The sequence below is a fragment of the Petromyzon marinus genome, chromosome 25, assembly GCF_048934315.1.
Source record: "Petromyzon marinus isolate PM22_M1 ecotype Great Lakes invasive population chromosome 25, UKy_Petmar_22M1.pri1.0, whole genome shotgun sequence".
In the NCBI taxonomy this organism is placed as follows: Eukaryota; Metazoa; Chordata; class Hyperoartia; order Petromyzontiformes; family Petromyzontidae; genus Petromyzon; species Petromyzon marinus.
The window spans coordinates 8,697,590-8,718,499 of NC_133691.1; the positions used below are offsets into that span (position 1 = coordinate 8,697,590).

Consider the following 20,910-nt stretch of genomic DNA (forward strand, 5'->3'; position numbering starts at 1 on the left):
TAGAAGGCTCGTGGCAGGCTTTTGCCGAGCAAACTGCATTTGAAGACCTTTTAGGGTGATCTCTATCGGTACTGGAAGTACAGCAAAGTGGACAAATGTACAATTGGAACGTGAAATACAATGATCAAACTAACACCGCGATAATCATCATCATCGTCGTGAAAATTACTCCTCTGAGCCGGAATAAGTGGAACGTGTTAGGATCCCACCCAGAGGTGCACTTGACAACAGATTTGAGATTAGTTTTTTCCCCCCCAACCCCATCCGTGTTTATCCAACCAGTCGAGTATTCGAATTTATGATCCGTCGAGTATTCGATTGCCCAAATAATCGGATATCCGAGCGCTTCCCTTGTTCATCCATGGGCAGATTATCCGGATCGCAGGTCAAACGTGCTCATTCGTGCTGCTCAGGTGCATGCTGGTTCTCAATCCATTAGCTGCTCCTCGCTTGTCAAAGGTCGTGGACCACAAACGCCGTTGGCAGGTAAACCGATAACCAAAAAAACAACAGATAAGACATTCTCCATCCTCATCATATTCTACGTACATTAAGAATGACTGTTGTCTTAGCCTAATGTACACTTGTTTTGCATTACGCGAATCTTTGTTTTATCTCGGTCCCACGTCCTCCTCCCCATTACCCCCTAGCCGACAGTGCAATGAATGCCCGCCAAGGAGATGGAGCGATGAAATCAGCTCTTGTATGCAGTAGGCGCTGGGTGGAATTGTGGTAGATAGCTACTGCTTGGGGAGGCTCTCACCCATCAGTGGATTGATCATGGCTACTGGTGATGGTGATGATGGACGATAGATGGATGGTGACTGTGGGTCTCACCATCCTCCGTAAGCGAAGAGGCCGCTGTAGAGAGCCAGCACGATGCTGCCCACGTCCGTTTTTGTTCCGTCAAACACCTTATCCGACTCCAGGTAGGGGACGTCACCTGCAGGACACAAATATAGGGGCGTGGGAAGAGACAGCGGCGGCACGGGTAAGTTAGCGAGCAGAGCTCCTCCGTGGGGCGCGGCGGAGGAGGATTGAGTGCCGTGTAGGCCTGAGCAACTCTACTGCACAGCAGCACCCGCAGCTGGGGTCAGCTATTCAGCCTTCACCAACCCGCATTGACCGGCGTGGTGAAGTATGGTAAAACATTCCCCGTGACTGAGATTACATGGGGAGGGCTTTCATCCAGCCATGGCTTGACAAAGGGCTGTAAATAATAATAATAAGAATAACTATTATAGTGTAGAGCAACAAAAGAAGAGATGTTAAAGTGTCTCATGCTCAAGCGAGCACGAGGCAGTGCTCATCTCCACTGCTGGACCAGAGCCACCGGCGGAAACTCCACATTATGATGGTTGGAACCAGTCTGTGTGTGACCACAACAATGCTCACTGCACAGTGTACACAAAATTTCAACAACACTTGTGTATCCATTTTTCGTCCCCAGTTGCAAACTGGCACCCTCTTGGACCTGGCTAGGCCTCTCCAGTGGCTGACCGTCCCTCGGCCCGCGTGGCCGTCTTGTCTGTAGCGTGCCGTACAGGAAAGAGCGCAAAAACATGTTTCCTTTTGTTGAAAGGCAGCGCCGCAAGACTACGACCGTGGGTCATGTGGTCAAGCTCGGGACGCACAGCGGGGCGCGCTTCTGGGAAAAATGTCACGCGATCTCAAGTCGCCTGACCCCAAGGCTCAATGACTAGGCTAACCCCCCTGCCCCCCCCCCCCCTCAATAGGTCAGCGAGACTACAAAAAAGAACATCCTCACATGACCTAAAGGGCCTGTGCGTGTACAGTATACGTAACACGGCTCGTCATTGGCCGTCAACTGATGTATGTACGTTGAACTTCTTTCGCACCTTATGTAGTCAGCCGTGCTAATCGGAGGTGCAGGCGAAGGACAACAAACTAATCACAAAGGTTCTAAAAGAAGATCGTTTTCAATTTAGATTTAAAAGCGCATAGCTCCAATGGCTTTCCTAACATCGAAAGGAAGAGCGTTCCAGACGGCCACAGAAGCACAACCGTAAGTGAGCAATGCAGTAACCGTCTTAGTTCGATGGTTAAGGCATCCTCGTTATCCCTGGTGAGGCTACAAGCCACCTCGACTTCCAGAGGGGGTGGTGCCTCAACTCAGGGGTGGTGCATTCGCTACCTGTTGCAGGGGTTGCGGTTTGAATCTGGCAGCCGCCTCTGTTATCTCTGCGGCGCTGTGGGACTACTAGCCATTAAAAGCCGTCCGCTCAAGACTGGACGCTAAAGATCCCCTGGAATCATTCGCAAGAGTTGTCTTGGGTGCACATTTTAAACAATTTTGACTCCTTGCCCGCAAAGTACTCTCTTTGGGATTATGCGGTACACACAGAGCAGCGATCATCGCCCTTTGCTGGCCACGATAATGCCCCAGCATGCGACTGCCAGAAATGAACGAGACCTCCCCTTGCCACTCCGAGTTCTCCCCCGATGCAACAACAACAACAACATCAGCGAGAGAGCGCGCACGGCTCTAGCGTCACAGCACGGCCCCGTCGCAAGCGAAGGGGCCGTGTGGACGCTCGGCTCGGCGCGAGCGATCCCGCGGACGGCGGTCACCGTCGGCGCGACGAGCCTCGCGCAACGTCAAGTGTGCGCCGACCCCGCTTTGACACTGGGGCCCTCCCGTTGATGTTTATAGCGCCGCCGATATTGACAATGGAAGGTTCACGCGCGTTTGCGCGCACAATGCGACGAGGTTTTATCGCGCCGCCGTTATCTCAATCCAACACAATGACCTTCCTCCTCCTCCCCCCCCCACCGCGCAGCGGCGGAAGAAATTTCGATTAAAAAATAAATCCAAGGAAAGGTGAAACAGGGGGCAAAACATTCCGAGCGGCGATTTCACAACTGGGGACCCCTACGGGGCTCGAGGCGGCATTGTGGGGGGGGGGGGGGGGGGTGGCGCAGGACGTGGTTACATAAGAAAGAGGAGCAGCGGGGGGGACACAAACACTTGGCGAGTTTGTTTGAGGGTCCCCTCGCTTCTTCCTCTGGGTGCACATCAAACGCGCCGTCGTTGCATAACGCAGGCATCAACGACGCCAGGAAGGGAGTTCACGCCGAGGGGCTGGGGCTGCGGCTGCCACCCCCCCCCCCGCCCCCCCCGCCCCCCCGCAGCCTTCACAGATCCTCACTGACCGGCGTGGCGACAGACTTAGAACTCTTTAAAACTTGCTGGACTAAGAAAAATGTGGCACCCACACCGATTCAGACATTTCACTTATGTACCTGGTCGCAGGAGAGGAGGAGTCGCGAATGGATTTAATCCCCATTCATCATCCCCACTACAAGCCTACAGGGCACTGCTGGAGCAGGTTGAGGAGGCCTCGGCACTGCAGCATCGCTGCAGTGCCGTACCTCGTGCGCCTCCGATGGCATCCCTCCAATTGTGGCGCGGGAGAGACTTAGGACGGCGAATGCGAATGACTTCGGTTTCAGCGTTAATGTGGGTGGAGCGATGGCTACGAACGCCGATTTCCCCCGAGTTTGACTCCCGGCCATGGGTAACAACAGTGATGAGCGATATTCAAACCGGTTCCTGGGCTCCCACCTTCACCAAAGTGACTCGCCTTGTGTGGTGGAAGTAGCGTTTGTTAATCAATTATCGACAGAATCGATTAGCCCAACGTCGTCAAAATCGATAGCAGAATCCAGTTCAATCCGAGTGACGATCAAACCGATCGGCACGTGATAACGTTCCAACGTGACTGCTCAAGTGACAACCGATTACGTACAAAATGTATACGTTATTATATACTGAATATAAAAACACACAGATCACGTGGGGACCTGTGGTGGGATACAGTGTGGGTACTCCCACCACTTCCAAAACATTTGTCCAGCTTGGAAGAGTAGGACAAAATACCCTCGACAGGGGCTCTGTAGATCTTCCCCAAGTATTTACATTATGAGACCTCCTTTGCCAGTAACAAGATATAGTAATAGGTTTTACCCTTTTAACTGGCACAAAAACTGACACCTTTATTCAAGGCATCATGTTTGCAATAACCACAACACAAGCAGTCAAAATTCAAACAAAAGAGACAACTCTGATAATAATATGCACTGTCCTTGAATTTGATTGACACTTTTTGGCGTCGTCTGGTCCAACACCAGTGGAGACTAGGCTCTAAGAAAGCCGTCTCGGGTGTGAACCAATCAATTTCAAGGACAGTGCATATTATTATCAGAGTTGTCTCTTTTGTTTGCATTTTGACTGCTTGTGTTGTGGTTATTGCAAACATGATGCCTTGAATAAAGGTGTCAGTTTTTGTGCCAGTTAAAAGGGTAAAACCTATTACTACTTCCCCAAGTAGTTGTTGTTGTTTGACTTGCATCCCACTGGGATTTTTGCACACAGCGTTGGTGTACGGTGCTATTTCATGAAATATTTATTTTGCTGTTTTTTCCTGGTTTTTCTGTTTGCACAGTCACATCGTCACTTTAAGATGTTTTCTTGTTCATGTTTTTGTTTTTTGTTTGTTGCGGTTGCACCCGATTCAAGAGCCGAATGGCTCACAGTGCTATACCAAATAAATTAAACTGAAACTGAGAAGGCCCTTCTGCCAGCATTGGCGTGAGAATGCAACATCAGGGATGCACCTTTACCCGTTATGCATTTACTGTACACACAAGTCCAAAAATGGCTGAACATTCCTCAATATTCAGCCATAGGTCCATATCACATGCTCCGTGTCCTAATAGCGCAGATTATAAAGGGATCAGCAGATGGAATGTTAATCCTCCACCAGAGTTCGCGATTCCCTCGTGAAAATAACCGCAGGTTCACCGAAGTGGCTTTTGTAATCCCGCACCCGACTCTGCCCGTACAAGCCTGAGGCGGGCCCCGGTGGTGGCTTCAAATTGTGCCACTTTAAACGAGAGGCGGCACCAGGGCGCTAATGCCGACGTGTGTCGACGTATCGACGCTCGTAAAGCAGCCAAGACATCCAAGCGCCACAGTCCAGAGTAGCGCTCTCCTCCGGCGGCCACAATTTGAAAGCGCGTTTCCGCCGAGGCCTTTGCAGCGTTCACAGGTAGAGGAGCGTCCGCTGCGGGGTGGGGGGAGCTGCGCTTTGAACCCCGGCAACCCGAGTTCGATTCCCGGTCACGGCAAAACGTTCGTGGCCGGCGATATCCGAAAACCGGTCCCCGGGCACTACCACCTTCATCCAACCCACACCGCCCAGCGTGGTGAAGTATGGTCGGACGGACTCCATGACTGGTAACAGTGCAGGGAGGTCTCCATCCATCAGCGGAATGATAAAGGGCTGAAAGTGATCGATTGCAAACACGAAACACGGGCAAGAAACAAAGTACCAACAACACAGCCGAATGAGACAGAGAGCAGAGCTGTACGGAATGTAGGCAAAATTACAATAAGTTAAAACTTTTATTTCATTCAGACAAAAACAATTACATGTTCAAAAACATGATGAAATCGAAGGTAACGGCGCAGCCCTGCAATTGCCTGCTCACGCCGCTGCTGGTGGAAGGGCCGTATGCGGGGAGGGTGCTCCAGAGAGCTACTCTGGAGAGTATTTGCCTTACTCTCCTCCACGCTGGCCAGACGTAGACGCATTTGACCCCACCGCGCGCGAGATCCACCGACCGTTCACACTTCGCCCTCGGAATATATTTCCATGACAAGTGTTCAACGTCTCTAAAATAAATAGGCGATGCATTTGTAAAGCAGGGTCAGTCAAACAAAAGATTACTAATGCACAAACAAAGAATCGTATGTGCTTTTGGATAACGTTGCGGACGACCGGACACGCGTTGTTTCCCCCCTCTCCCCCCTCTCGCACCCCAAACCCCCAGGGGAGCTCTCCTCCTATGGCGCCACAAGTCGCCACCCTCGCCACCCTCGCCACCCTCGCACGTGACCAGGGACTGGCGCGCGCTGGCGGTCCCGGCTGGGCCGGGAGGGTACCCCCGTGCGAGATTTCACCCTCGGCCGTAACTCGGTTAGTCCCGACGGTACCGAGGTGGTGGGAGGAAGCCGGCCGTCCGATTACGTCGACCACGAGACGCAACAACCAACAGCAGCTGGTGCACGAGATAATTTGATTCAAGCGCGCAGAATAATAACACCGGCTGCATTTGAAACACGTGGGTTTCTGGCGTGCCCAGGGGAAGGGGAGAATTGATTTATTTTTAAAATCTAAAACACGCGCCGGTGATACAACGAATGTAATTTCATTTAGTGTGCAACAACTTCCGAGAAGACATTTTTGCGCATTGCCACCTCCATGCAAATGCTCTGGTTCGTCACGGCTAGCCATCTGCGAAGGGCCGACTGTCGCTCTCTTCAATGCCGACGCGCTTTCGGAGGGCAATGTAAAACGGTGCAGCCCTGCAATTAGCACGTTCACGCCACCGTTCGGTGGAAAGGCCTCCGCCGACAGAGGGAGTACTTCGTCCTACTTTTGGAATATGACAAAAATAAGCGGCGACGGCAAGTCCACAACATTCTCATGGACAATAATTCGAGTTGAACCCTAGAACTAGAATGTCAACCCGCACCCTTCGGAGAGTGGCTCTGCACACTTCCTCGGGACACTCCAGCAGGAGAGACGCGCTCGCATTCCCGGCCACCGAGCTCATACCCCCGCGCAAGTGAAAGATGAAAGACACCGCCACACCTGTGCGATGGAGCACGTGGCCAATTGGCTTCCCGTCTATCAAGCCAGCAACGCCGAAAGGGGCTCATCATGTTCTTAGTTTTTTCGGTAAAGTCACGTTGAAGAGAAACAACAAAATAATAAAATATATATAAAACAATAAAAAATTCTCACGACGTTTCGACCATAACTCAAACGGTCGTCTTCAGGTGTGTTGGTTTGCATACATTTATTTTTAAACGGCGCATTTATTTATTTATAAAAAACGTTAGCGCCACGCGCAACGATTTGGCAGTTTGCCCAGGACTAGTCCATCTATATTCTGAAAAGAGGAGGGGGGAGACGAAATTTGTATAATGTATGCTGTCTGAAAGCCACTGTAAGCGTGAACAATCAATTAAGACCTGAAATGGTTTATCAAATCTTTCCAATGATTGCTAAGATAGAATCCATCTTCTCGGTTGAAATTGTCTCTGTGCTTGTATATGTGGATAGCGTCATGAACAAATCTCTCATGGAAGCCAGATGGCTCATCATCTCGCATCCGGTGCGAACGACGAACGAAAGAACCCAGACGTTGCTTTGTAACATTTTTCCACCGTTCCAAAAAAAAATAAAAAAAATCGGGCGCTCATCATCTCCGCTAGGCGCCACGAAGGCCGACCTGGCACGTCGGGCACCACCCACGGCTGGTCAAGCGCGGCGCGCCGGCGCTCCGGTGCGCGCCGACGCCGCTACGCACTTCCTCAACGTCCGTACGACGCGCCTGCCGCACCCGCAGCTCCGCCGGCTCGCGGGCGCTGCCTGGGCGGGCACGTTGCGCAGCCATCAGGAATGCAACGATCCAGCGACTCGCCGATTAAAATCTATCCTGGTACTCGAAACGCACGGGGCAAATACCGCGCGAAAGTACGCGTGCCGCCGCATGCATCGCGCTGCATGCATCGCGCTGGAGGCGCGTGCCACCCACCCCCCCCACCCAGGTAAAGGTGCAACGTCGCTCGTTCGCGTCACCAAGAGCCCGTCTAGAAGGTACTTTGGCCTACTCTTCCACGCTGGTCAGAGCTGCCAATCGACGAACGGTGGTGAAGAACCTCTTTATGCTGCTGGGTGTCCAGAGAGAGTCAGGGGGGGTTTCATAAACGTGCTCAATGTCTCAAATGCCGCGCTGGTGGATAGAATTGGCGCCGCTTTTGATGCCTTTTTTAACGCATCGCTGGTCATTCCGAGAAACATGGGTCGTTGTTAAATGCCACGGCGCGCATTGTGGACATCGTGTGAAATTTCAAATGGACCAAGGCGATGAATACGCGAGCCACGATACTCCACTGTCCACATTCGCGAGCCGTGCTACGTCCTGGCCAGCGAGTGTGGATACTTCTCGTGGCCAGAAACCACACAACTGTGTGGCTATTTTCAAGTTTAAGGCCGCCAACTCAAAGAGTTGAAAAAAATGTGGCCAACCCAAGAGATGTACGGTATTACGTATACATATCATATATACAGTGAGGGAAAAAAGTATTTGATCCCCTGCTGATTTTGTACGTTATTTGAACAGTGAGAGACAGAATAACAACAAAAACATCCAGAAAACGCATGTCAAAATGTTATAAATTGATTTGCATTTTAATGAGGGAAATAAGTATTTGACCCCCTCTGCAAAACATGACTTCGTACTTGGTGGCACAACCCTTGTTGGAAATCAGAGAGGTCAGACGTTTCTTGTAGTTGGCCACCAGGTTTGCACACATCTCAAGAGGGATTTTGTCCCACTCCTCTTTGCAGATCTTCTCCAAGTCATTAAAGTTTTGAGGCTGACGTTTGACAACTCGAACCTTCAGCTCCCTCAGATTTTCTATGGGATTAAGGTCTGGAGACTGGCTAGGCCACTCCAGGACCTTAATGTGCTTCTTCTTGAGCCACTCTTTTGTTGCCTTGGCCGTGTGTTTTGGGTCATTAAGGTTGAGGCTGACGTTTGACAACTCGAACCTTCAGCTCCCTCAGATTTTCTATGGGATTAAGGTCCTGGAGTGGCCTAGCCAGTCTCCAGACCTTAATCCCACTGTTCAAATAAACCTACCTTTAAAATTATAGACTGATCATTTCTTTGTCAGTGGACAAACGTACAAAATCAGCAGGGGATCAAATACTTTTTTCCCTCACTGTATATATCATATTAAATCTTCCCTGCAATTACCAATATCTCGACCCTCCTCGCATAACTGCATTAAACAGTCACCTTCGCTCACTTAGTTTCCGCTCTTCACTCAAAACTCACTTATTTCCATAACTCACACCCCACGACGTCTTAATCTCCCCCTCATAACCACCACCCCTTCATATTCTCATTACATGGCTATCACTCATTCCCCCCATTCAGTCAATCCATTCGTCGTCATTTACTGTCATCAATTTCGCTTTCACCAAATTCACACAGCACAGATTCGTCCCATTGCTCCCTCTCATTTATTTTTTTTCACCTCATCTCCACCATTACAATCACACGTTGTACCGTCCTTCATTCTCTGCGCTAACCACTGCACCCGCCGCTCCACCAGTGTGGAACAAAAGCGGCCATTCAATCCCCCCCCCCCCCGTGTGCAAAATATTCTCGCCCTAAAACAAACTGTGCTGTGCCCGCTCTTCCACACCATCTCCAAGCGGGCATGGCGCGTTCCTCCAGCGTGAGCTGTCCTGCAAACACCACTCGCGCACGCTCATAATCCCTCGCCGCCGAGAGAGCGTCAACACGGGCGTCAACACAGTTCGCCGAACATTCGGCGCCCTCCCCCAAAATTTCGTTGGGATTGGAGCGCGGGGCGACTAGGGGCACGCGTAACGCGGACGCGCGCCGTCACAGGCGAGCGAGGCGAGGAAGCTGGGCGCGCGTGTCACGCCGCCAACGGAACGTGCTCGTACAACCTCGGCGGTTGCTGCAGGTGAGACGCAGGGGAACGCCGAGAGTCAGCGAGCGGCGGCGGAAAATTCCATCGCCGTACTGTACGCCTACGCTGGGACGAACTGCACTCGCCCACCTTCACACACCCGAGCACGATTGTGAAATATGGTCAGATAACACCCCCCCCCCCCCCCCCACCACACACGACGCGCACAGTGTGGGGGAGAGAACCTTGTCCAGCAGCGGAGTGACAAAAAAGTTCGGTGCACATACATGATAAAATGTATAAAGTTTGTGGTTATTAGTCCACTGCTGGATCATGGACTCCTCGCACCATTGCGGTGATGGGGCAATGTTTGACCATACTAGTTGAGATGTCGTCACCGATGTTGGCCGGTTGCCAGCCAGGCTCATAGCGCAGTGTGCGAACCACTGCGCCACCACTCCATCGAGAGAGGCATTGGACAACCGAAACACACCGACAGGATGGCTCTCTCACTCTCTCTCTCATCGTCTCCTACAGCTCCTGTCGTACAATAACACAGAGCGCCAGAGGCTTCTCATTGGCTCGTGAAGAATGTTGACTCTGGCTGCGAGCGACAGGGTAAACGCGTGCAGGTTACCGTCGAACGCGTGGCCGTGGGCTGTTACCAGTCGGCGGCGTCCGTACGAGCCACGTCACGTGGAGCCGACATCAAATCGGCCAGCACCGCTCCAGCAGCAGCAGCAGCAGCGGCGGCAGCAGCAGCAGCAGCAGGTGACATCGTTTGTCCGCCGTCCTCGAGGGCGCTCGCGTTCCTGAGGGTGCCCTCGAGGATGTGGCCACCAAATCGAGAGCGTTGGACACTAGAGTGGCTAGTGTCTCAAGGTAACCTTTACACCAGCGGTTGTATAGCACGCACGTGGCAGCGGCATGGGGCGGGGGGCTGGCCGACGAGCCGTGGAGACGAGACAGCCGTGTCGCCAATGGTCTTTGGGGGGGGGGGGGGGGGGCATTGGTTTCGAATTCAGCGGGAAAAAAATCTAAATTTTTCAAGATACGGTGGCCATTGATAATAACGTCATGAGGCGGTTCATCAAAAGAAGCCCGCAGGTTGCCGACCCGTACTCTAAGTCTGGCACAATTTACCTTGCCAATGACGGACGAGAGCCTTCCCACACCACACAAGAAGTGTGGAGGTCATTTGACCATACTTCACCGCGCTGAACTAAAGGACCAGCAAAGAAGAGTGGCGCGAGGCACGAGGCCGTCCAAACGGGATGCGAGCGGAACGGCAAAGCGTGGGTAAGAGACTTCCACAGCCGTCTCTCGGTGCTCACGTAGTTCCCCCGTCGTTCACAGCATCACCAGCGCCTGTCCGGCGGCAATATTTATTTTTATTCTAGGAGAAAGTGTGCGCCGCCAGAGGTGAACGTTTATTGTTCCTCTTGCGCAAGCCATTCGACAACGGTTTTTCGCTCATTGTGTGCAACTGTTAAGCAAGTCTTTTGACAAACTTGGTAATTTTCGTAGAAACCTCAAGGTCGTGAAACCCGCCCATTAATCTCCAACTCAACGGTCTTGTTGTCCGTCCTTGGACACAGCAGACGGCAGCCCGTTGCAAGATATATACGATACAAAGTAGCAAAGTATTGTTAAAAAAAAAAGCATAAAGAAGGATAACAGGAATCTTGTTTTGCTGGAATGGGCATTTCCTTCCACTATTTACGGGTTTATTCCAAGACAATGAGGCAGAGGAAATTGCAACAATGTCTGCCGCGCTTTTATTAACATTCCCTGCAGGTCTCGTCCGATGCCGCGGGTGTCTGATGCCGCGCCAGCGACGTCCACCGTCCTCCAAAGCAGATAAGCCCTGGGAACTGCGGAGCCAGTCCCGGTTCACGTGGCCAACACCCACACAGTGATGGAATTCTCCCACCGGCAACTTAACGAGAAAATACCCCGCTACTCCAAACCGAGGCCAGGTTAAACATCTCATAAAGCAGCGGCACAGCCGCTCAAGCTGCTTTGTACCAGCAGAGGGGACAAGAGGAATTCTCACAATTTTCCTGGAAGAAAAAAAATTCAAAGCTAATCCGGTGCGTTGCTGGGGACATTGCCTGCAGCTTCGTAATCATTTACCCATTCACCCAAGAGGACCACTCCGAGTTGTAAGACTCCTTTTTCAGAAGGGGTTTTTTTATTTTCAGATGTTTTTCAGCAAATTATTGACGAGTTTCTTTCAACGTGCGGGAGTGCACTGGAGCTCCCGGAGAAAACTCACCTCGCGCAAGAGGGGGGGGGGCAAACACTCCATCCCCATACAGACGGAAACCGATGGCGATTAGTCCACCACCACTCGCTCTAGTGCCTTATCATGGCGTACGGGCACCTCAACGCCCACAGGATTGGCGTTTCATAAGAGTTGTTCGGCGATCCAACCAACCAACCCCTTGCTGCTGCCTTCACAGTGCTGGACCACAGGCCACTTGCACAGCTGCCAGTGCCCAGATATAGCCCAGGTTGAACCCTTGCCAACAATATGGTCGTGCATAAGACCCACCGTGTATTTCAAGGGTGCTCCACACAATATAAAGTGCTATCGAGCGAGCGAGCGAGATCCATGGGTTTGGACATGCAGACGAGCATGCCTTCGCGCACGCCTGGGTACGCGATGTCGGGAGCAGCATCGCAGCGGTTAGTGCAACGTGCTACGAATTTGGCGACCGGAGGCTCGATTCCTGCTCACGGCCAAACAACGGGTGGCGAATATCTGCACGGGTACTGGGCCTCCCCTAGGTCGACTCGGCCTTAAATGACTACCTGGTGCAGGTGTGTAATAAACGTTGGCACTGGGGCGACAAAAGGTGACCCGGCGTGGTGCTCTCTTCTAAGGTGCTCTCCAACAGGACTTGCCCCAACAGTTTTAATTTCTTTTTTTTCATATTATTTTTTTTTCCATTCTATTAATTGTGTTTGTATTTTTATCCCCCATTGTGCTCTCAAGTGTTGCGAGTAAAATAATCCATTTGGAACCCTCGCAGAGCGGCACAACTCTCCACATTAGAAAACGAACCACAGAACTGGTAAACATTAGAACTACTTGCAACATCCCTGCAAAAGCGATCTCCATTTCACTCATTATGGGGACAGCGCATTACCACCCTCCCTGCCACGGGGAATAATGCTCGTCACATTACAAAGCAATATTTTTTATGTAGCCAAATTAAGAACAGAACCAAATTTAATGTAATGCTTTTTTTTCCCCCCGATCATTGGTGACCATCATCTCGCTACACCTGGGAACCCAGTTTAATTACAGGCAGCTGACTGGATGCAAACCCAGGACCGCAGCGGTGCCAGCTCAGCGCTCTGATCTCCAAGCCAGCAGGACCACCGCATGCGAATGTTATACATTTCCAGAATGTTGGCACACAGTAAACCGCACGTAGCAGCAAGTCAGCAACACGAATATTTTAATTGTACCGAATCCACTCGACATCATCCATGCCAAAATCAACACCCTCCGCCGAGAACTCGCTTGCAGCACAGCAGAGCCGGACGAACGAATCAAAAACTCAAAACTACTTCGACTGAAGACCGTGCCGTTTCCATGCCGGCGCGGGCTACAAGCCGGTTCCCAACGCAGCCCTAGTGGCTGGCGGCAGCACGCATGGCCTCTCGGCGTTCGCCCCGCGGGGCCCACGAGCGGCACCGTCGCCGTTCAGCTGCGCGGAAAAGCCCCGCGTGGGCACGGCGGTGCAGCTGGAGCATCGTACCGAGCCACTCGTGTGCGCACAGGGACACGGAGGCCTCATCACGGCAACAGATTAAAATGTTTGAGGTGCAGCCCTGCGATGGCTCGCTCCCGCCACTGCCGGCCGCGGGACGGCCGATCGAGGGAGCTCTTCCACGTCGGCCAGACGTACTCGGAAGAGGTGGCAGCACCCACACTTTACCACACCACACGCGACCTGCCCATCGACTGTGGTGGTACACATTTACATTGCTGAGCAGACAGAGGCGGTTGGAGGGGGGAAGGGGGTTAAGAAACTTGCACTGTTGCTTCAACTGCTGTGCTGGGAGAATGAACCGGCGCCCTCCGGATTGAAATGGGCAAACCAAATTTGTTCCTGCCTATCGCAAGCCAGGATAAAAGGAGGAGGGTTGGCATCTGGTGGCAACCAGCCATAAAACCCTAAAGCCAAAACATGCAAAGTCCTTGCAAACAAATGGCCCTCAGTCCCCCGCAGCCCTTAAGTGGGCATTGGGTGCGAAGAATCTCAGGACCCAATGACTCCGCCGCTGCAGGGATTGCAGACCCGGGCGGTGGTAGTTACGTTGTCTGCACATATCAAGATGGAGAAACGAAATGGAAAGAGCAGAAGGTTGTTTGGGAGGAAGATAAGGTTGGCCACATGGAATATTGGAACGATGACAGGAAAAGATGAGGAATTAGCGGACTGCTTGAGAAGGAGGAAAGTGTACAAAATAAAATGGAAAGGCAGCAGAGCTATAGTTTTAAATTGCTACACCATGGAACAACAGCAAGGCGAAATGGGATTGGAGTTGTGCCGAGTGAGGAGATGAAGACAAAGTTGGTGGAAGTCAGACAAGTGAATGACAGACTGACGATCGTCAGACTAGTACTGGACAGTGGGGGGTTTTTAAATGTGGCGTGTGCGTATGCCTCGCAAATGGGCTGCAGTGGGCAAGAGACAGATTAACTTTGGGAGAGCTTAGACCAGGAGTTTCAGAGCTTACCGGTAGATGAAGCAGTGGTGATGGGCACAGACTTAAATGGAAGAGTGGGAAGAGGTAAGGACGGATATGAAGAGAACCATGGAGGATGTGGATATGGCAGTAGGAATGGGGCAGGAGAGGACATTCTTCGAATGGCCCAGGGCAAACGATCTTGCAGTGGTGAATACCTCCTTTCAGAAGCAGGAGGGACATTTGATGACCTAGCAGAGTGAAGAGGTGAAGAGCCGGATAGATTTGATTTTGGTGGAGGGGGAAGCACCTGCAAGGAGTGAAGAACTGCTAAGTGATCCATGGAGCGTTTTGTGCGACTGGACACCATAGACTACTGGTGGCAGATTGCGTCGTGAAAGAAGTTACAAAGAGGAAGGCGAGACGAAAGAACTGTAGTAGGGTGAAGTGGTGGCAACTAAACAATGAGGAAGAAAACTTCTGCAGGCAAGCTATGGAGAACTTAAAAAAACGTAAGGCCTCGTGGGAGCGTGAATTAAATGTGGGAACGACCTGCGAGTGGAATACTTAAAGCAGCAGGTATTGTGATTTAATTTGTTTCATTTTTTCACCGACGTGACTTTACCGAAAGAACCAAAGAATAAGCAGCAGGTAAATTTCGATTTAAAGCTTTCGTGACTGCAATGATTCATCTTCTTTGGTTGTTTCGGTAAAGTCACGTAGAATGAGAATAAAATAATAAATTGATAAAATAAAATAACACAATAATATTCTCACGACGTTTCGGCCACAACACAAGCGGCCTTCATCAGGTGAAGGGAGCGAGACTGTCTGGTAGGACAGCGCTGGAGTGAGAGAGCCACGTTCAGATCACGGCTTTTAAGCTGTGTGAGAGGAACAAAGAGCCTTGACGAAGGAATTAGCATAAAATTTAGCATTGAAAAGGCTGAATGATTAGCTTGTGACTGGTCACAGAAATAGCTATGTTAAAAGTTAAAGCATACACATCCGCAGAGGCACCCATTGTTAAAAGGAATTAGCATAGAATTTAGCATTGAAATAGCTAAATTAAGGCATTCGCTTGTAACTGCTACAGAAATAGTTACGTTGAAGTCAGAGCATACACATTCACCGAGGCACTTAGTACAAATCAAAACAGGAGAATTTAGCATTGAAATAACTAGGCGAATTTAGCATTGAAATAACTGGGTGATTTGCTGGTGACTGGTCACAGAATACTATATACTATATAGTGAACCAATAAAAACTAAAATATAAATTACCTTCATGTTATCAATAAACTCTATATTCTCCAATCAGCTAAGCTACCAACCATAAGTCGTTATATATCACAATGCTATATGGCGAAAAAATGGGTGGATTCTTACCCTCAAATTTCCGTACCACGGATAGCTACGGGCCCCGTTCAGACGGACGAGCATTGCCTCTTAATACCTCTCACACCACGGTTAATGGTATGGTTTACAACATGGAGTATACTAGGGCTTCGCAGCTGTCTCTCTCCCCCTCCTCTGTTCCGACCATGGACGAACTCGTCCGTCTGAACGGGGCCCGTAGCTATCCGTGGTACGGAAATTTGAGGGTAAGAATCCACCCATTTTTTCGCCATATAGCATTGTGATATATAACGACTTATGGTTGGTAGCTTAGCTGATTGGAGAATATAGAGTTTATTGATAACATGAAGGTAATTTAAATTTTAGTTTTTATTGGTTCACTATATAGTATATAGTATTCTGTGACCAGTCACCAGCAAATCACCCAGTTATTTCAATGCTAAATTCGCCTAGTTATTTCAATGCTAAATTCTCCTGTTTTGATTTGTACTAAGTGCCTCGGTGAATGTGTATGCTCTGACTTCAACGTAACTATTTCTGTAGCAGTTACAAGCGAATGCCTTAATTTAGCTATTTCAATGCTAAATTCTATGCTAATTCCTTTTAACAATGGGTGCCTCTGCGGATGTGTATGCTTTAACTTTTAACATAGCTATTTCTGTGACCAGTCACAAGCTAATCATTCAGCCTTTTCAATGCTAAATTTTATGCTAATTCCTTCGTCAAGGCTCTTTGTTCCTCTCACACAGCTTAAAAGCCGTGATCTGAACGTGGCTCTCTCACTCCAGCGCTGTCCTACCAGACAGTCTCGCTCCCTTCACCTGATGAAGGCCGCTTGTGTTGTGGCCGAAACGTCGTGAGAATATTATTGTGTTATTTTATTTTATCAATTTATTATTTTATTCTCATTCTACGTGACTTTACCGAAACAACCAAAGAAGAAGCAGCAGGTAGTACAGTGGGAGCGAGCAAAGGAAGACAGATGCAACAGAAGGAAACGTGGTGGTGGAGTGATGGAGTGCAAAGGCAACGAGAGAGCAAAAGGCCGAGTTTAAGAAGTGTCAGAAGACAAGAGAGAGAGAGAAGGACCATCTGAATGAATACCTGGCAGCGAGAAGAGAGGCAAAGCGGGGTGGTAGCAGTGACAAAATAAAACAGCATTTGCACAACTCTACCAGAAGCTTGATGGCAAATAAGGCCAGAAGATGGTATCCCGTTTGGCAAGAGCCAGAGAAAGACCAGGGAACATAGACCATGTGGATGTCGTTAAGAACAGTGAAGAACGAACAATCTTGGATAAGATGAAGCTTAGAGAGAGAGAGATGGAAATTAATTCTATTCTATTTATAAAGCGCCCTTTCTAGGGCGCTTTAAGATGAAATCCCACTTTGAGAAGTTGCTGAATGTGGAAAACCCAAGACGCGAAATGGTTGAGGAACAAAGAATTGAAGTAGTTGCAGAAACTCTGGTGGAGGCTCTGCGGTACATGAAACACCAAATGGCAGTGGGGCCAGATGAGATTCCAATTGTGATGTGTTTAAATTAATGGGAGAAAGGGGTGTTTAAATATTGATGGGGCTGTTTGGAAAAATCTGGATGGAGAAGAAAATTTTAGATGCGTGGAGAGAGAGAGAGAGTACATTGGTTCCCATCTTTAAAAGGTAAAGGTGATGTATAAGAGTGTGGGGACTACAGAGGAATAGCATTGATAAGTCACACCGTGAAACTCTGGGAAAGGATCAAAGAAAGGAAGACTGAGGAAGCTGGTGGATATTGGTGAGATTCAATTTGAATTCAGACACGGAAGGTCCACAATGGATGCAATCTTTTCACCGAGAGTATCGATGGAGAAGTTCAGAGAGAAGAAACGGGACCTGCATATCGGTGTTTATTGATCTAGAGAAAGCGTACGACAGGGCGCCTAGAGAGCTCACCTGGTGGTGCATGAGAAGAAGAGGTATCCCTGAGGTATATGTCCGGCTGATTCAGGAACTGTGTGAATGAGGGATAATGCAAGTGCGAAGCAGCTGTGGGGTGTCGGAGAGCTTTCAAGTTTAAAGCGGGAGTGAAGCGAGGTTCCGCCCTGAGCCCCTTCCTGTTCATCTTGGTGCTGGACACACGAGAGATATTCAGAGGAAGCCCCCCTGGTGGACGTTGTTTGCCGACGACATTGTGGCTATGCGGTGAAAGCAGAGGGGTAGTTGAAGACGATTTCAAGATCTGGGTGCAAAAGATTGATGGGAATGGGTTGAGGGTCAGCCAAAAAAAAACTGAATATATGGTGGCAAATTTCAGTGAAAATAATGGAAAAGGAGGATTGCAAATTAGAAGTGACCAGTTAATGAAGAAGAAACGAATTTAAGGTACCTGGGTGCAAGGATGTGGTGCTGATGGATCACAAGAAGGAGAGATGAGAACAAGAACAAGGGCTGCTGGATGGCTGAAATGGCGAGAGATGACCGATGTGGTGAGCGATAAGAGGGTCCCCGAGTTTGGTTGAAGGGAAAAGTGCACAAGACGTTGGTGAGGCCCGGTGCTGTTGTATGGGGCCGAGTGCTGGGGCACGAGAAAGAGGGAGGACCAAGCTATGGCAGTCACAGAGATGAGGATGTTGCGGTGGATGTTGGGTTTAACAAGGAAGGACAAGGGGTGAGAAATGAAGAAGTGAGAGGAAGATTCGAGGTGGTAGAAATCACAGAGAAGATGAGAGAGAGAGAGAGAGAGAAAAGGCTCTGGTGTGGTTCGGTCAATGTGCAGACGACAGGAACATGTCGGAAGGTGCAAGTGATGCAAGTGGAAGGAAAGAGATCAAGAGCAAGGCAGAAGAAGAGGTGGGGGCGGGGGGGGGGCGATGGGACACGGTGGCCCGAGGTGCGGAGAGAGAGATGGCGCAGGACGGGGCAGCGTGGAGAAGGTTGGCAAGGACAGCGGACATCTCATGAGTGGAACAAACGCGTGGAAGAAGATTACACCACGGCAATAACCCTAAAGCATTGATACGTTTTTAAAAAAAATCAATGTGACATGTCTTTTATTTACGAGGTTTAGGCCATTCCCTTGTTTTGTACTTTACTTGGGGAAGGAAACCCATGCATAGGAGGAGATAACAGTTCAAAGTTCATGCCAATAAACCTACTTGCTAAACTGTCAGCTCACAGCCCAGGGGCTCTGGGAGTACCGTCACACACAGCGGCGTCTACGGGAACACCAACCCAGTCTCCAAAGCGCTGCGCGAGACGGGCGCAGCCACCTTGCACGACTATGGCCACAACACAAGGCCGGCGCCACCGCTAAGTCCGGCTGCAAACCGGTTTAGGAACACGAGGCAATCGGCACCCGCTGGAGGAAGCCGCATCCTTCTCCGTGGACACGGCCGTCCCCACCTGGGACCAGTCCACTCCTGCGGGCAGTCAATGAGGCCGCACAGCAGGAGAACGCACACAAAGACCCCCCGTATAGCCTTGACAGACTTTTGGGGAAAGTGCTGTTACCGAGCACCTATCAAGGCCGGAACGGCACACGAGGAGGTGAGTGGTCAGCACCACGCCCAGCCGCCTTTGTCTCCCCAATGACGATGTTTACACACCGCACCAGGTACTCATTTGAGGCCGAGTCGACTGAGGGGAGGTCCAGGACCGGTTCAGATAATCGTCACTGGTGTTGGCCATGAGCGGGAATCTAACTCGGGTCGCTGGGTTCGAAGTCCAAGGCACTAACCGCTACACAATCACAAACGCACGCAGCACACGCAGCACACACGCATGTGCGAGGACTGCGGTCCCACACGAAAGTGTACACAGACTCTGGATGTGTACTCCACGAAGACCTCAACGACAGCCGATGGCAGTACACAGCTGGGTCGTTGAGATGAAATTTAAAAAAAAAAATCACACCAATGGCAGTGGTTATTTCTGTTGGTAATTCCACATTCCTATGGTGAGGGCAGTGTGCTTGTCAGACAAATGCTGCTGTGTCTAAACCAAGGCCGTAGCCATGGAGTCAACATGGAGCGGGGGTGGGGGACCAAATCTTCCAGGGCGTCTGGGGGGGTCCCCCTTCTTACCTGCAGTAGCGGACATGTGCCAACAGAGGGTGGTAGACAGGATAGGTGGGATGAGTTGGGCCGTTGGGCAAACAAGGACCCTAGACCCCAAGAGGGGGGCTGGGGGGGGGGGATGCCGTATATTCCAGGGCCCCCTAGAGAGTTCAAGAAGGAATGTGTGGCTAGGGGATCTGAAGAACCACTCTGAAGACTGAAGGGAAGAGCCCAAAGGGCAGAACTCGAACCCCTGGCTAGGGTGTGGGTTCAGAGCTTACCACCAGTCTCGGGTAGAGCTCTAACCAGAGTGAGGGCACATTAGCCCGGTGGGGCTACCTCCGTAGAGTATCGGGTGTAAGTGGCCGTCACCCCCCTTTGTGTTATGTACCCTCAGTTATAATAAAAGTATTCTTGGTTCTTTCGGTAAAGTGACGTGACTTTACCGAAAGAACCCAAGAACATGAATCCCTGCAGTCACGAAAGCTTTAAATCGAAATATAATAAACGTGTTGCCTCCAGCAAGTCTCACTCTCCCTGCTTACCCACTACAGTTGTACAGAGACGGTGCATGAAGCAGATGCAATATCTTTAATAATATCGCATATTTAAAGAACGTTCGTTTTGTATTGAATTACCCATTATTTAAAGCGAGCAAACGAAAACAATGTAAAATAATAATAACAACTCTAAATGCAGGTATTGAGATAAATAAGTAAAAAATCGTTGCAAAAATGTTATTGAGGGATATTCTGGAGGCATAGAGGCAGGAGAAATGGGTAAAACATTACAATTGATGGATCTCCGTTTGTTTTCACGCGATGGAAACGTTCGAAGGGGCTTAATTCCAAATCCTGAATGTGGTGGTGGAGTCCTGAGGCAGAGCTCCACGTTTTATTGACTATGCCCAGTGATGCTCCCGATCTCGTCAGACCGCAGAAGCAAAGCAAAGTTGACCCTGGTGAGTATTCGGATGGGAGACGGCCTGAAACTAATCAGGCGATGTTGGATTGGGCTGCTCCTGTCACTAAGAGATGGTGGTACAGCAACAGACGATTCAATCCATCAATGCCAAGCTTTGAATGTTACCCTCTCGTTTGCTTGGGTTTTCGTCTAGTACCCTGGTCTCCCACATGCCAATAGCCGGGAACGAAATTAGCCAAGCATCCAAAAAGCAAGACCCCTCCTGAACAAAAGTGTTGCAACTCATTGAGGTTTCCCTGCATAAAGGGTATTATTATTAGTAAGACTACGCCGGTGTTACG

At 50.1% G+C, this 20,910-nt stretch overlaps 1 protein-coding gene across 2 annotated transcripts in view; it reads right to left on the reverse strand.

The window, feature by feature from the left end:
• Positions 1–20,910, reverse strand: part of LOC116945763 (large neutral amino acids transporter small subunit 1) — a 59,699-nt gene that overhangs the window by 13,430 nt on the left and 25,359 nt on the right. For both annotated transcript variants that reach the window (XM_032960292.2, XM_076069555.1), the window contains exon 4: positions 838–943. In XM_032960292.2, coding sequence (XP_032816183.1) covers positions 838–943 — 106 coding nt within the window. The remainder of the gene's footprint in view (positions 1–837; positions 944–20,910) is intronic.